The 17,710-nt window shown below is 40.6% G+C and overlaps 1 protein-coding gene across 3 annotated transcripts in view; it reads left to right on the forward strand.

Moving 5' to 3' along the window:
- Positions 1-17,710, forward strand: part of LAMA3 (laminin subunit alpha 3) — a 124,416-nt gene that overhangs the window by 10,400 nt on the left and 96,306 nt on the right. For all 3 annotated transcript variants that reach the window (XM_074576845.1, XM_074576846.1, XM_074576847.1), the window contains exons 3-7: positions 8,475-8,592; positions 9,210-9,328; positions 10,879-11,049; positions 14,122-14,219; positions 15,692-15,807. In XM_074576845.1, the coding sequence (XP_074432946.1) occupies positions 8,475-8,592; positions 9,210-9,328; positions 10,879-11,049; positions 14,122-14,219; positions 15,692-15,807 (622 nt within the window). The remainder of the gene's footprint in view (positions 1-8,474; positions 8,593-9,209; positions 9,329-10,878; positions 11,050-14,121; positions 14,220-15,691; positions 15,808-17,710) is intronic.

Consider the following 17,710-nt stretch of genomic DNA (forward strand, 5'->3'; position numbering starts at 1 on the left):
GGAAACTCAACCATAAATTTAAGATAAGTGGTATGGCCTGTGGAGGACTCTCTACTTTTACGTTATCTGCCAATGAAGACATGTAAACATTTTGTGAAAGAGCCTCGCAGTTTGGCAAGTCTTCCGAGTTGCTTTTATATGGTAGGTATTTCTCATGGGTTTAATTTTTATGTTTGATAGCAATCATTTATGTCCATAGCTTTACAAACAATATTTGTTGTTGGAAATATTAATCAGCTCTGTCTAATTATTGTGATTAAAACCCGTTGTTGTTAACTTACGAAAGATTGACATAATTTCTTACACTGTGTCTGAAGTTAACAGTTAATTTAATTGTCATTCTGTAAAATGTAGTGTCCTGTAGGCCCTTCTCCTGTAGGGAGAAACTGTCAAGGTGGTGGGAGATTTATCATAAGCTGAATTGAACTGGGCTTCCAAAAATAGTCATTGCATTCATTGTGCTTGACTGTTGAAGACTTTATATTACCGCTGATCCTGAAATTAGACCGAACTCTGGTGTGGAACTGTGTGACCTCTATAATAACACTGAGAAGTCGTACAAATTGAGGCACGAGAACCCCTGCATAAAGCTTCTGCCGTCCTAGAGAGCTGCCCCAGTGAGACAAAGCCTTTCCCCTGGAAGCCCTGCAGAGCTCTGCCTCCACAGCACCACTGACCCCTGCTCTGCTGGTTTACGTCACGCTGGGGAGAAAGGGGGCTTTTAGGTCTGGGGTAGGTACAATATTGTCCCTGCAATATCAAAAAATGGGGATGCTATTGTCACAGAGAATCCTGCATTACTTTGTGTTAGAGAGCTATGGTTCTGAGTTTTTCAGTTCGTGCAGGAAGCCGATTTGGGATCCTGCCACAAAAGACTATTTGAAGTTAGTTGGTTTGGGCTCATAGCACAGTAAGGTGCTTCTTCTTGTGAACTCTAGATTAACACAACTTCAGCTGGTCAAGTAGCAGCTGTCTGATAAAAGTTTCTGAAAGTTGTATCAGGTAATGGAAGCTCCATTTATTCCTCAGTCAAGCTACAGGCAGCTTTCCCCTCATCAGGGAAATACCCTAACTACATCCTTTCTTGCTCATATGTTATCCTTTAAGATCTAGTCAATGTGTTGTGTTTTCATAAAGCTTTAATTAAAGACCTTTTGAATGGCCCAGTAATTTTTTTCTTATGTTTGCAGTAATAGATCTGTGTCATTTGCTTTAAAATGTGATTTGGTATTAATTTGGTATTATTCTCAAACCATAGAGAAAAAACTTTTCAAGTCTTCCTCTCCTTAACTTTCCTGACACTGTCTTCTTCCAGTTCTTCTTCACCATCCCTTTCGGAAGGTTTCTGTTCCCACTCTGATCTGACTTCCCTCGATGCCTGTACTTCCGCTTCTCCCACCTCCCTTCCCATGCCCATTCCTACACGCTACTTCCATTTTGTGATGCGCTGTCCTAAATACCTCACTTTCAACTCAATATAGTAAAAGTAGAACCTCTGCTGATAGCCTCCAGCCCTCCACACTTCCCTGTGTTTCCTTCCAGCACTGACAGTATTACTGTGTTCCTTTTACTTTGGACTGCAGCCCTCATAAGGGGATGTTTATCTCCTGGACAAGTGAAGTCTGAATCGTTCAAATCCTTTCCCATATGAATAGCTTCAGTGTTCTGTGAAGAAACAGGCCATATATAAGAAATAATTACGAACATTGAGTTGGTCTTTGTCCAAATCCCAATGGAAAAGTGGCTGCATGAGAAATTTCAGGATAATAACTGACAATCATTGATGTATTTGCCTGCAGCCTTGGCAAAAAGACCAAGGACTGATTGAACCTGGACAATGGACTACCCTTTCATTTCTGGAAGCGTTCCTTCCTTCCAGAATAGTGCCTATGGAGCATGGAGAGCTTCTCCATTCTGGCCCTGCCCATCAACTGTGAGAGAGAAAAGACTTAGCATCTCCAGACGTGTTCGTGGGGCATATGCACAGGCACTGACTTACGTAACTAAATATGCTTTATGTGACTAGTTAAATGAAAAAGTGATATGAATACAACATGGACAGCGCTAACTGAACCGTGTTGGAAGTCCTGCACTTATTCCTGGCTTCTGCACCCAAGACTGTGAAGCTGGTGTGCAAGGAGTGACTTCGGCTACAATGAGGGCCTCTCCAGTCACTGTCACTGTTTACACACGGTTAGCATTGCTGTATATATGTGTATGCAGTTGAACTGGATGGAACACATTCAGTGGATCTAATGCCTCTTGGATATTACCCACACGGGATTTTTTCTGCACCTCTGCTATAGCTACTTTTCCAGATACCCAAAAGAGTAGCTGGCAACTGCCAGAAGGGCTGGGTCAACTCTCTCTAGTTGGCCTTTTTTAATATTACAGTTTCATCTGCAAAATATGTTGTTGGGGATTACCAAATACTGACTGTCAGGAGTGTTTTATTAAGTGTCTGGACTTGCAAAGGTGCCTCATTTCCTACTGAGGGGTTAATGAAGAAAGGGGGCGCTGACCTCTTTGCAACCACAAAGAAACCACAAGAAATCAAAGTACATGGGATTTTTATTTCTTTAAATAGGTTGTTGTTTTTATGTCTTGATCTTTGAGAAAAATCAATGCTGAAGACCTTAAGGCTTCATTACATTAATAAACTAATGGACATGCGCACACCGACCGTGTGAAATCAGTGGCACTAAGGTGTGTTCTGCAGCGGGTGCTAAGCACAGCCCACACTTCCTTAGATCCCACTCCTGCATTGGTCTGTGTCTGAGCAGTTTAGTTTAGGTAATGAACAATCAGCAGATTTCTGCCTCTTTCTCACTTTCTTTATTAAAGCATCCAGCAATTAGAGAAAGGTTGCGTGTCTGCTAATGTAGGGCATCTTTCGCAGAGGTCCTTCAGTGCAGGGACCTCACTATCTTCTGCGTAATCTGCAACGTCAGCCCCAGTGACTTTATTCGAGGTAATGCCTGAAGCCTAGAAGAACAGTCATATTATGTCCAGGGAAGTTTTGGTGGTGTAGATATAGCTGCTAATACAGTCTGAGGAAATGCTATCGTGCTGGAAACAGCTGTTCTCCGTACTTCTACAATTCAGATTACATGAAGAGAGATTGTTGTTGATATCTCTTTGAAGACATCTCAAGGTACATAGAATGCCTCAGATAGATGATCTACCTGGCTCTAGTTGTGTTCTTGTTATTACCGCACTCCAGGAATTTTTATTCTTCGTGAGCCAAAAAGGCAGGACAATCCTTTGCTACACGTGGAGCACACAGGTGCGCATTTGTTCAGAACATAGTTTTTTCTTCTTTTGTACTACTTTATGTCCAGCATTTAACTAACAAGTCATTCCAGTATTTTAATATTCTGTACTGAGTCTATGGTGGTAGGAATGGAGGCAAATATACTATACTTTTGTATATGCACATCTTTCTTCCATTTGCGTATGTATTTCAGGATTCAAACAAATCTTGGAAATTCCTCTATTTAAAGAGTTGTTTAAACTTTTAAAGAGAAAATAGAGAAAAGATTTTTAATGACTATTTTTGTAATTTTTAGAATTCTCATGAGAATGCAATGGGTTGTAGGAAGTTTTCTTTTTGTTGGGTTAAAATAAGTAGTATGCATGCTTTTAGAGATCATAATATTTTATCATCAGCAATAATGGTACAGTGTGATTCTCATTCAATTTAAATGAGCTCTTTTAAGACAGTCTTAAATTCAACTGTAAGACTTTCTATAGAATTGTTTCTGTCTTTATAATGTAATATTGGTAATTCCTAACATTGAATTATAATTTCCGTTCTTGGATGAGCAAGACATTTTGATCATTCTACTGGGTGATTTTTTAAAATTCTGTCTGTGTTTCTATAAATCTCCGAGGCCACCGCCTCCAAGAACATTTCAAATCTGAACAAACTTGAGTGAACAGGAAAAGGTCACATCAGTATGGAACTGGTTAAATTCCAGCTGTTGACAATCCATCATGTTTGACCCGTGCTGCTAGATTACAGCAGGATATGGTGTTGGGACATTTACAGGAATACATCCTCTTTCAAGCATGCATTTCCAGAGTGGATGGTTTCCATTACTGGAAACAAAATACTGTTTCTACTTTTAAACTCAATTCCTATTCATATAGGAAAACTGTCAGAATTTTGATTAAACTGTATTTCAGATTTTGGGGGAATTTTTTTTTTTTTTACTATTATATAATTGCCCCGAAAGAGCAGTTATTTTTAATGCTTATTTACATTTTTAACACTCCTTTTGAAAAATGGTTGTTTTTTTTAAAGAAAGAAAATTCACTTTAAAGCAAGCAAATAAACATTTTTTCAGAAGTGAAGAAACTCACTTCCTTTTTTTCCCAAAACTGAACGACTGAAGACAAGCACTGCTTTGAGTTTATTATGCCTTTATTTCAGGGTAGGTCTTATTTCTGTCTGTGCAATGGGATCAAGATTTAAATTACTGAAATGCCAGTTTAGAATATGTGATTGAAATTGTTTTTAATGGTTGCTTTTCTATGTCTTTTGTCAGCAAGGTTACTCCTCTATCTTTAGCTAGGATTTATTTGCTAAGCGAAGGAATATTTTTCTTCCGTTGTTGCTTCATCAGATCAGGAGAGAGACCATTTATGAACTTGGTCAGTATTCAACTGTAGTGGCAATTCAGACTTTCAGGTGCTATTCTTCATCCTTGATCCAGATCAGGACCAAATCGTTGGCACATGTATGAAGCCATAAGTAGGACAGATGATAGAGTTGGTGGCTAAGTTTTGGTGATACGTTGTCGTGAAATAGCCAACTCTAATTTTTATCAAGACCTATCCCCTTCCTCTTTCCAAATGTGACTGTACAAACCCAAGCGGTATTTCAGACTATGAGATGGAAGGTGAACTGCATGCGAATTGAAGGTCTTCATATGAGGGAGTTGGGATTGTTCAGTCTGGAGAAAAGAAGGCTCTGAGGAGACCTTATAGTGGCCTACCAGTATCTTAAGGGGGCCTACAAGAAAGCTGGTGAGGGACTTTTTAGGATGTCGGGTAATGGTAGGACTAGAGGGAATGGATTAAAACTAGAGGTGGGTAGATTCAGATTGGACGTTAGGAAGAAGTTCTTCTCCATGAGGGTGGTGAGACACTGGAACAGGTTGTCCAGAGAGGTGGTGGAAGCCCCATCCCTGGAAGTTTTTAAGGCCAGGCTGGATGGGGTTCTGACCAACCTGATCTAGTGGGAGATGTCCTTGCCCATGGCAGCGGGGTTGGAACTAGATGATCTTTAAGGTCCCTTCCAACCCTGACAATTCTATGATTCTATGATATATGCAACAGTAGGTGGAAGTTGCCATACATTTTTTCTTCCATTTTGTGGTTTGCATGGAAGTTTGCAAAATGAGGTGCTGGGAGGCAGTTCTTGCAATGGCAGACTTGGTAGAGGAGCCTGCTGCGTGATTCCTGATACAGTACACATATCGGACAGTACTTCAACTTCGCATGTATTGAGTAGTCATAGGCTTAAGCTAATTCCACAGCTGCATATCGAATGTGGCATACAGGCGTTTGACAGGTGCCACATGCTGATTCAGCTGTGTGCCTTCATTTTGGCCACTTTATCCTTTAGATGCTTATGAAAGCAGATGCTTATAGCCCATATACTGATGTATAAGTGAGCATGTCTCATATTTCTTCAGCAGAGTGGAAGCACTGTGGAAATGGAATTCACTGCTACTATTTTGCTCACACTTATGAGAAGGTATGACCTGTTACGAGCGATGAGACGAGACTGGCTGTGGCAGCACTTTGAGCCGGATCTGAGTAAAAGAATATAATAACTGTATGACAAGCTGAAGCAGATGTCATCTGCTTTCTTGGAGAGTAGGTAGAAGGTCATTGTTGTAATGATTCCACAACGTGACTACAAGCCATGGGGTCCTGGAGAAGGCAGGGACCTTTTCCGTATACTTCTTTCATTTCCTCTTGTGCTTTCTAAACCATTTGTCTGGGTTAAATCTGTATTGATGAACACACAGAGTGTTATCCACATATTTTAACATGCACGTAAGGATGGGACTCCCAAAGACCTTAAAATATAGCGGAAGCAAGAATTTTAATGGATAGGCAGTTGCTTGCCCGGTGCAAAACTGGTTTGAACAGGGCAATGCCCCTTGAGAGATTCAGCTGGCCAAAAGAAAGCACATGAAGCATTTTTTTTTCTTTTTCTTTTTAATTTCAGAGCTATTATGCTTTCCTGGGAGGATACCAGTCTTGGTGCTGAATGACCATACTGGATGACATGTAGCATCCGTATGGCCAATATCCCTACTCTGAAACTTGCCAGTCAAGCAGTGGAAGTTACTTAGGCAAAGAGTATCAGAAACTCACTAAAAGCAAATCTTGCCACAGTCCCCAAAATATTCACTTATTTGTGACAATCGGTGTAGAGGCTGTCCATCGGTAAGTTAAGGGCATCACGCCACCTGTGCAGTCGCTGTGCATAGTTCTGGGGTCTGTCATGGTTCTGTCAACAGAATGGCTGCCACTTTGCTCAATATTGCTGTCTAGGAAGTAATTTTCCATATGTAGATACTGTCTGGTACCCAGTTCAGTATCACAGAAGGTGAAGTTGGTGCTTGTCAGGCTGTGTTAAGTAGGCAGGCTAAATTCCAACACTAACATGAAAGATGGTGGGTTTTTTTCCCGCAGTTATCTCTCCACTGACCTAGGTCAGCAACATTCAGCAAATCAACAGTTTCTGAAATAGGTTTCAAGGTACGACACCTGCTGCAGCGATGCCTTGGTGTGTGTGTAGAACAGGCAGTTTCCCTGGATAGTTGTTGTACATGCTGCATTAAATGAATGCACAGCAAAAAAGCTTCAGTTTTTTCTTCCGCCATGTGAGGTATTACCATGAGAACATGCTCCATGAAGTCCCTGAATTCCTCCCATTTCCCCAAGTGAAGGTTTTACTTTCTCCCGTGAATGCTTTTGATGTTCAGAAGCTGATGTCTGAAACAGATGTGTGAAGATTGAGGCTGCACGTCGCCATGTGACTGCAATGTGTGTGTAGCCACGGGGTCGGCATGCGCAGTACTGGTTAGGGACAAATATGTCCAGGTATCTGCTCCATTACGTTGCTCACCATTTGCATCTGGCTGTCGGTGGCCCCAGCTGGTATGACAGCTATCGCATCGGTCCTAGCTGGCAGCTGAATGGGCCAGGCAGGGCAACAGATGCTGTTGCCAGTTTGTGGTTGGGAGCTTTTATGCGCTTGGGGCTTGGAGTCTAATAACCTGTGCAGAGTACTAGCTTCAGGGTTGTGACATGTGTGGTGACCGAGCAAAGATAAACTGCATGGGTGTACTTGATGTGAGGGCTCTGGCAGCAGTTACTTGACAGACCGCTGACTGTAACTCCCTGCCTCCCCCAATGAAGTAAGAATCTCCTGCAAGCAGATGATTCGGAGTTGAGGTTGTTGAGTGGGAAATGCCGGTGCAGCTTCACTTGAATATTGACTGTACCTCAGTATCGGATCACTTTTATTGACAGCTCATATCCATGTTGTGGTTGTTTAAATTCTAAATGACCCTCGGAATCAATCTATCTTCAGCCTTTTATGTAGAGGTAATTTTACTGATGTTCTGATTTTTTTGACTGTGGGCTATCTCAAGAAGCTTACAGTAAGATCTCCTTTCTTGTCAAATCCATTTTTGCTCTAGTGTTTGGGAGCTTTCTGTCTCTGGTCTATTGCTGTGCTACACAATGACCACCTAAAGAAGCCAGATGTGACTCTTGGCTTTGGGAACCTTGAGCTGATGAGGCTCTTTGAGCTGTTTCAGACAATGAATGAGCTGCCAGTCATAAGAATCTCTCCTGTGTTATTTGATACTCACAGAACTCTGGGGTGGCTTGCTTCTATTACTTGGAAAAACTGTCAAGTGGCAAAATTATCTAGAAATATTCTTAAAGTGAGGGAACAGGTGGCTTAGATTACTATCAAATGCAACCAAAGGAGGCCCGGTGTAAAGGATGTGTGCAATTTCTCTTACATCATTGTGATTTTTCCTGACTACAAGCACAATTACACGATTGGAATGCAACGCAGATGTACCAAGATGCTGCAAAAGTGTCTTAGTTCGATGATGTGTTGAGATGCTAACTTTTCAAGATTAAGTATTATACCCTTAACACACCCAAGCAATCAGCCATGTACAAAACAGACCTGTTCCAAAATGTAAGTGGTGGCATTTAACACAGTCCTATGGCAGCTTTCTTAATGTGTTGGAGCACGTTGCCAGGTGAGGTAGCAGCTGAGAATCTGGCCTATTATTTTAATGGGAACGAAACTGCAGAGGATAACCTTCTCACTGTACACTAAAGAAAAGGTGTTTGTTTATTGGCATTAGTGTTAGTATTGTGGTACTGAGTTCAAAAAGCTCATGATATAATCTATATTCTGTTACCAGCTCTTCCATGTTGCCTATATCCTTATCAAGTTTGCAAATTCTCCTCGTCCAGATCTCTGGATCTTAGAAAGATCAGTGGACTTTGGAAGAACTTACACCCCCTGGCAATATTTTGCTCGTGAGTATCAATCCTTGTGTTACTGCTCTTTTGTGGACAGGTTTCTTTAATCATTCGCCCAGTAGCAGGAAAATCAGACCATGGGGCTCACTGAAGATTTCAGCTGCAGTGAAGACCGTGAACGTCAAATACATTTCTCTTGTCTTAGTTAGCCACAATAAATTAGTGACGAGACCATAATTAAAAATGAGCCTGATATTTTGAAAGTGTAGCTCAGTACATCAACAGTTTTCAGTCTGTTGGGAATTTTTGTTTGGTTTTGTTTGTCTTGGTTTTTTGGTACATCAGAACTAAAGTGTCCATCATGGGACCATGGTGTCCCTTGCAAAAACCAAAGTGAAATACAAATGCAAAATCTTGTAGTGTATATATAGCTCTTTTTGTGATGATATGAGAAATATTGTGCCATATCTTGTAAGGCACTGCTGAACTGCTTAGGATGAGAAATTATTTTTTTTAGGAATTTCCATTTTTCTGTGCTGAGCAAAGCAATCACCGTTATTCAATTACAGGGGAGAATTTACCTGAAAGCACAGGGGATACTTCTTCGTTAATTCAAATTAGAACAACAGCGTTTATTTTCACGTATAAAAATAACTTTGTTTTCACTTGACTAGACTCCAAAGCAGATTGCTTGGAGCGGTTCGGAAAGGAAGCTAATCTTCCCCTGAGGAGGGACAGCGATGTCCTTTGCACCACGGAGTACTCTCGCATTCTGCCTCTTGAAAACGGAGAGGTAAGTGCTTTTCAAAGAGTAATGTGTGTGGCACTGAAAGCAAACAGCATCGGTTTCAGAAGTTTGCTGTTCCAATAAAACCTAGAGCTGGAAGTAATTTTTCAGCTATGACTGCTTGAATCTACATTAATAAGCCCATAACCAAGCACTTAAATACTGGTGAGATTTTTTGGAAGGTGAGCTGGGTCCTCCTAACTTTCACTGGCACCTGTGGGGGTAGGGGCTGCTCAGAGCCACTTCTGTTGATTTTTATTATGATTTAGATGCCTCACTTTAGCCACATGCTAAAGAAGATGTTGACCGCATTTTCTGAATAGTTCCAATGCACGTAGCAGAACTTACTGCCTCAGAATTGCTCATGGGAGTAAAGGCTGTAGAAACAGGTATTTACCATTCAAGAATAAGTGAAAAATATATAAAATGCTACATGTTTATAATATAATACATGCGTTTGGAAAAGCGTTGCTCTGATTTTAGCCATTGTTCCTCATTAGGCAGAACTGTGGCTTGTGTTATTTGAGTGAATGTTAAAACTCCTGGCTGTGCTGATGGCTCCTGCTGACATTCTCCTTTTACGCCTGGTGTGGTTAGAATCCAGATCTGAACTCCTCCAGAGTTTTGAGCATATGGATCTGGGGTTGTAGTTTCATATTAAACTAGAATTTGTTTATTAACATATCTGCAAAATTTCCCTGATAAAATATTGTAGAAAATAATTTCCATAGAAGAACACTGCTGGTGCCATCCCCTGTTACGTGCTGTGTGACTTTTCCTAAAGGAATTGTGCTGCAATCAGAACTGTCCCCATTCCCTTGTTAGATACTTTGGAGTATAGGAGCCATTTGAAAATAGAAATCTGTTAGCTGGTCGGTTATAAATAAATGAAATTCTCTTACTTGGTTGTGTACGTGCACATCGGATTGTTAATTTAACAGAGATTTGAGATTGCTAGGCTGCTGGCATCTGTTTCTTTAAAAAATAAAAATGTACCGGAGCCCTTGTTTTGAAAGTCAGATAAACCTCCTTTCATGTGAGGGGATTTTCTAAAGCAACACTGTGTACTTTCTTCCAAAAGACCATTAATATGCTCCCAGGCACTGGACCTGGTAACAATAATATTTTCCAGGAACGTTTGTGCCTTAACCCAAAAATAAATGTGCTTTGGGAAGGAGCCAAAACCTGATGGTTTTTACTCAGGCAAAACTCCCATTGACACTATCAACCGTTAACGTAACTATTTGCAACTATTCCTAGTATTTTTTCCTGTTAAGACGTGTACTTTTTGTGTGTTGTACCCACTGTTTTCAAAACGGATAGAGGCACTTTCTTGTTTTTCAATGTGCCGCATAGGTAATGAGAATTCAGGAGGGTCCAAGACTAACACTATTTTCCCCAGTGTCCTGGCTTCAGTATGAAATGTGTAGTTGCTACTGCAAATACGCTCAGAAACATTAGAAAGTTTTTGGATTCTTTTATTAATTTTGCTGTATGCTGCTACTGACACTTGCAGTTGATATGTTTTAACAAAAATGCGCTTACTTCTTTGTTAGATCGTAGTATCTTTGGTAAATGGCCGCCCAGGAGCAAAAAACTTCACTTATTCCCCTAGTCTTCGAGAATTCACAAAAGCAACAAACATCCGCCTTCATTTTCTTAGAACTAATACGCTGCTTGGACACTTGATATCGAAAGCTCAACGAGACCCCACTGTAACCCGTAGAGTAAGTACTGTTTTCACCGAGATATACTCAACAATTGTATTTAGCATGTTAGAGATCAAAAAATTATCTGAATGTTATAAGTTTGCAACACCCCAACAATCTAAATTTATTGTGACCCACCTTTAAATCCTCGTATTTTCTCCAGGTTTGTTTGAGACAAAAAGGTAACTGGGTCAGCACAGATTTATGGAGGAGAAGTAATAATTAATGATTTTGTAACAGACTGTCTTCTTTCCCTGTTTGTGAATATGGAAGGAAGTTGGGTGCATCAAGGGAGCTATAAGGAGCCAAAGCACAAGTCTTCTAAACTGTCTTACACAGAGCTGAGGAACTAAATAACTTCAGCTTTATTTGACACTACTTTCCCTTATTGATTCATAGAAAGATTTTCAGGAAACAGTACCTGAGTTTCTGAAGGAGCAGGAATTGAAGGACGTGCTCAAAAGTTACTATCTTTCCACGAATTGTTTGAGATAGATACCTAGGTGTTTTCAGTGGATTTCGGGCTGTCCAAGAGCTGGAAAGCTGAAGTCCCACTCCCATTCAGTGGGGAGATGTGAGGAAATGCAGCTCCCTCAAGGGAACACTGCATAGAAATTCATATACTTAGAGAGATTGCAAACTTCATATTCTATTGTTATTTTTAACCTTTTAATTTAAAATGAAGATTCGGTAACAATTGGAGGAAACCCTGGGGTGAGGCACTGCACAAATGTGTGTGAGGGTTTCTGCACTGAAAAATATAAAACTATTCCAGTTACTTGATAGCACTCCCGTTAAGTACTTTTATTGTCTTAAGTAAATTTTAAGATGTTGCTTACAGGCAGATGTAAACGCAATATTTAGTTTACTTGGCAAGCAGCACAGCTTTAGAGTAAGAAACTTCTGATGTTATCATAGCCATGGGATGTAAAACAGATGAATAAAATATCGAGTGTTTTATTAAATTGTTAAAAGAGAGCACAAGTTTTCATTGCAGGGACCTTCCAAGTCTAGAAAAGAGTTAATATTATTAAGGAAAATCTTTGTGTTAAACTTATTATAGAAACAGATGAAAACCAGACCAGTTCTGTTCTCCTGTCCAAGTAACTGCCTGGCTTCCCCGGTTAATGGTTTGAGTTCATGACACGTTGAATGATATAGAGTATGTTTTGTGTCTAAAGCATGGCAGTTCGACCTATTAATTGTGTTGGCCTATTACTAATTTGACTTATTACTAACTAGTGACAGTACAATTACTGTTAGCAGTAAAGTGTAGCTCTGCAAAGCTGTATGAAACTATAGACTGGGTTGTCAAGACTCTTATACCAAAAAACACTACCAAATATGTTGGCGAGTCACAGTGATCATTTCTAGCTGTGCTGAAAATACTGAAAGTTTTACTTGGAAGTTTTTACTAGAAAGTTTTACTTACAGTATGAAAATGGTATGCACAATTAGAAATGAATGTGTATATTTCAATAGAGGTGGTTCAGAAGGCAAAAAGTATTTCCTAGTCTGTATATCCCACCTACTGTTACTCACTTGCCTAGAGCAAAGAGAGCTAGTTGGAAAAGCCCTCTGCCTTGGGGAAGCATCTTGGCTGTGCCCAGCCAACTCCCCCTACATAAAAGCAGAGAGTGTATATCAACCAAAATGAATCACAGAATCACACAATGGTTGAGGCTAGAAGTGATCTCTGGAGGTCATCTGCTCCAACCCTTCCTGCTCAAGCAGGGCCGCCTAGAGCCAGTTGGCCAGGACCGTGTCCAGTCAGCTTTTGAGTATTTCCAAGGATGGAGACTCCACAACCTCTCTGGGCAATGTGTGCCAGCGCTCGGTCACCCTCACAGTGAAAAAGAGTTTCCTGGTGTTCAGAGGGAACCTCTTGTGTTTCAGTTTGTGCCCACTGTCACTGGTTGTGTTGCTGGGCACCACTGACAAGAGCCTGGCTCTGTCTTCCTCGTGCGCTCTCTTCAGGTATTTACATACATTCCTAAGTTCCCTGCTGAGCCCTTTCTTCTCCAGGTTGAGCAGTCCCAGCTCTCTCAGCCTTTCCTCATAGGAGAGATGCTCCAGTCCCTCATCATCTTCGGTGCCCTTTGTTGGACTCTCTCCAGCATGTCCGTTTCTCTGTTGTACTGGGGAGCTCAGAACTGGACACAGCACTCCAGATGTGGCCTCACCAGTGCTGAGCAAAGGGAAAGGATCACCACTGAGAGAGACTATATACACCACTTACCGGGGCTGTATTGTGAATAGAGTGACCACAGGAGGCATAGCTGTGTAATGCTCTGACCCTTTTTCTCTTCGTCCTCCAGTGGCTTTAAATCTGCCCCGTTAACTTTTTCTGGGGGTACATAGAGACCAAGATTTACAACCAGCTCTCTGATCTGCCTGGTGCTCTAAGGAGACAAGGAAACAATTTCTGAGCTACAAAAATGTATGCAGAAGTTGCTATTGATCTGTATGCAGTAATGATATTTTCACTGAGTTGAACCAATTACATTTTTATCTTCTATTGCCTGATACCTGCAAGGCATGAGGATGAGATATAAAGTGTTTCAACTTCAGATCACAATTTCAAATCCAGCTTGAGTCATGAGTGATTTTGACCAAGCTGGTGGTTTCAGTCTGTTTCAATCTCATGTTTAGTGATCGTGTCTGACTGAATGGGGAAACCGCATTGCCCGCACCAGCGTGTCTGCTTTATTGACCAGACCAAGGTCTCACAAATTAATGCTTTGACAGTACATTACATCTCCATCCTCAAGCTGGCTTTGAACAGGCTTTGGGCTTGGGTACTGGTAGCTGTGTAGCTGCTGGGGAACGGAGAGCTACAGCGATATCCATTTGGTGTCAGCTGCAGAAGCCTGTTGCGATCAGGCACCCCATGGGTATTGACTTTGGTTTGCTGGTACTTGTACTGAGACATAGACATCAACAGAGGTTTAACCGTCGGCTGCCTGACTTTCGCCTTTTGTAAAGGCATGGCTTTACAATTCTGATAAGATTTAACAATCTGATGTTGATATTTCTGACATAATACAAGTAAGGAAAGATCTATATGTACTTCTTGTGCTTATTCCCTAGTATTACTACAGTATAAAGGACATCAGTATTGGTGGTCGATGTGTTTGCCATGGCCATGCTGAAGTGTGTAATGCAAAGAGCGCTGAAAACCAATACCAGTAAGTAAACTGAGCATAGCATTAATTTAATATGAGAAAAACAAATATGAATGTTATCAAATGACCTTTTTTATTATAGAAGGATATAGTCTTACAGGGATTTTTCATTATATTAAAAAACCTAGAATCTGCTAATGATTGTCAGGAAAACATATCAAGAGCTATTGTATGTGAAATACAATAATAAAAATTCTTCACTTAGATTTTGCTTATTAATTGAAATGAGAGTTTGGCAGATTGAAGCATTTTTTAGAAGTCCTTAGTCCTTTCTGGAAAACATAGGTTGATGTTGCCTTCCAATAGCAGGAATTAGAAAGCCAACTCGAGAACAAAGTTAGTGAACTTCCTGGAAATACTGAACATTATAACTGAGCTCAGCCAAGATCCAATGGCTTTCGGTCATTACTAGAAAAAAATAAAACCAGAAACTGAATGAACTGTTCCCTTTCCCTGTGAAGTTTACATTCTCCATCTTGATTTTACAAGGAATTAGACCAGGCTCCTCATCTCATCTTCTGTTGGGAAATAACTGAATAATCAGGCTATCTAAAACATATTTTAAAAGCTTGGTTTAAACCATGCTCTTACCCGTAATGGTATTGAAACAAATTTTTATCAGGACAATGCAATGTTTTCAGTTGTGTTTTAATAAAGAGTAAGTGGGCGGGTGGGTGCCTCTTTTCCAGATGTCTATGCTGGAGAAATTTAAGTACAGAAGGTGTGAAATCTGGAAGATGTGAAATTTACAGGAATAAGATGGTTATATTCGAAAACTACTTTGCCCCTTGGTTATTATACTACACAGATAAAAGATGAACATTGGAAAAGACCTCTCCAGTCTCAAGTCTCTTTGTTCATCCTGGGATTCACTTACTATGCATAATAGTAAGACCTAGCCCATAATGAGACCCTGCCCTTTAAGTAGACTACTCAGCTAAATCAAAATAAATATGAACTACATTTCTTGATGAATAGTGTGCACTATTTTAAAAATAGCAAGATGAAGTTATGATCTTGGTTTATTAAAAACACCGATAAAATTATTGTAAACAAAACATAATGAAAAAATGATGAAGGCGTGCATATAAAGGTGATAAATATTTTGATTTACTGTAGGTCAACAAGCTTGAGCCTTGGAATGAAGCAAAAATAGCATACATCCTAAACTGTTATATATCATCTTGGTTTAATATTCTAGAATAAAGTTTCATAATCCAGTCTGTTGAATCCAATTATAAATGTTCTCTATAAGTAATTTATGCTAATAAACTCATAATCCCATGATTAAAATAATCAATCAGGAAGAGTTTCAGGAAAGTTCCAAAATGTTCTAGTATTACTGTTTGACCTCTTTACATGTAAGCTTATGTCCTGTCCTTTTCAGGCTATGCCTAAGTCTTGGACTGCAATAAAATTAAGAAAAAAGAATTTAAATCCAGCTTCAGTAGAATAAGAGGCTTTCATTTCTGTAGGTTTCAGTGTGAATGTCAGCATAACACCTGTGGGGAAACCTGTGATCGCTGCTGCCCTGGATATAATCAGAAACAGTGGCAACCTGCAACAGCTGGGAGCACAAATCCATGTGAACGTGAGTAGCCTAGAAGATGCTAGGTTAAAAGGGACATTGACAAGTGGGTGGGAATTAGCCATAGCACACGTGTTCGTGAAGCATAACTAGCACACACACCTTTTTTCTTCACTGAGAAAATTCTTTCCATACAGTAAGAAGCAACAGATGATGCAGTGAATATTATTTATGTTCTTCTCTCTTATTAAACAATGAAAATTGTCATTTGTGTGAGAATATTACATGAGAAAAGTGGAAGCCTTCTTGTAGTAGATTGAGACAGCATCTCTCCCTGGTCAAACTGTCTGCTGACAGATTGTGGATCCCCACTAGCACAGCAGAGACTATGGGCGTCTAGTACAACTCCAAAATTTGCCTCCCTGTCATCCAGCCTTTTAGTGTTCAGATTGTAGAGAGGTTGCTCAAGGCTGCCACTGCTTACAGGCACTTGAGCTGCCCTGCGTTCTCCTGCTGATGGTCCCCCCTCCCTGACTGTACATAAGTGGGCACAAAGGCATTCCTGGTGGGGAGTCCTGCCAGTTCCACACTTGAACCTCATCCCATGCCTGTTTGGAGTGCGTTAGCCCCACAGACTGCGTAGTCAAGCTGGAGAAGCCCATTGACTTTTCTCCCACCTCCCCTGTGTTTCATTCTTTTGTTAAAGAAAACAACCACACAGACAAGACCCCCTTTTGGTGGAGAGGTACGTACTGTCACATGGGGGTGTTTTGCATCCTTCCGGCCAGAAACCAGTGAGTGTGGCCCAGGCAGGGTTCCCATCTCTGTGCACATCCTATTCTGAGCAAATGTGTTGGCACCCTGGAGTTTCCTTTGTGTTTGGCCTAATTTATTTTCCTTGTCTGCCATTCCTGAGTGTAGCATAGCCAGTGGGTACAAACCGTTAACAGGGGAACCATCTTTGAAAGCCAAAGAGATTTACCTATATAATTAGTTTGAGGAATAAAGAGATGGCTTGTTTAATCAAAACTGCAGTACTAAGACTGAACGTTGGGTCGGGGGGAAGAAGATTAAAGTGTTTGATAGGAGATAGGCATGTTGGGACACAATTTTTGGACAATATTTGAAACCTCATTTAAATTCCCCTCTTTGAAAGGAAAACATATTCTGCCAGGACAGAGGTAGACAAAGAGCATAAATAATGTCATGCTTTTTTAAAGAATGACTTTATAGAAGATCATCTACAAGATTCCGAGCCAAAACAACTTTGTCTCTAACTACCTCTGAAAAAAATACCCTTTTTAGTATGGATTGCTCCTAGCAGTTTGAGGTGATTTGTTGAGAGCATTTGCCAGGTGCAGACCTCTTTTCCTGGCAGCAAGTAGTGAAGGAATTAAAGCAACCTCGTTAAGCTTCCCAGAAGCCTGAGGTCTCTGGAGAGAAACTGACTGAAAGAGGTTGGTGGGAGCTTGTAGGGATAAGCCTAACCTTTTGCTATGAGTTTCCCAGTAGCGTGTGGGTCAGCAAATGGCCCAAAGTGGTAAGAAGATGCTTGGTGAGGTACAACGGGTTTCTACTCCCCCGTGAGAGAAAATGCTATTAATATAATCAGAGCAAATAATTTCCCATTGCTATTAGAAGACATACTTGTGAGCTGTAGCTTGCAGACCGTCTGGCCCTAGAGGCAAGGAGCTTTTATTTACTTTGTAAATTTTTAAATTTTTTTTTGCATGTTCTCTTCTTTCCTTTTCTGACTTAGTGTCTTGAGCCAGCATCTCATTTGTGCAATGTTTTATTTTCTGGAAGAATTATATAAATAAAATCCTCAAAGACCTTCACAGGCTATCACAACCTGGCCAGGGAACCCTGTCTCGGCCTGTCTGGTTCCTGTCAGCAGACCGTAAGGGAACTTGATGGTAGGCCGCCACCTCAGCTGTGTTGTTGGTAGTTTCTAGGAAGAGGCTTC

Source organism: Larus michahellis, chromosome 2 (genome assembly GCF_964199755.1).
Source record: "Larus michahellis chromosome 2, bLarMic1.1, whole genome shotgun sequence".
Taxonomy (NCBI): Eukaryota; Metazoa; Chordata; class Aves; order Charadriiformes; family Laridae; genus Larus; species Larus michahellis.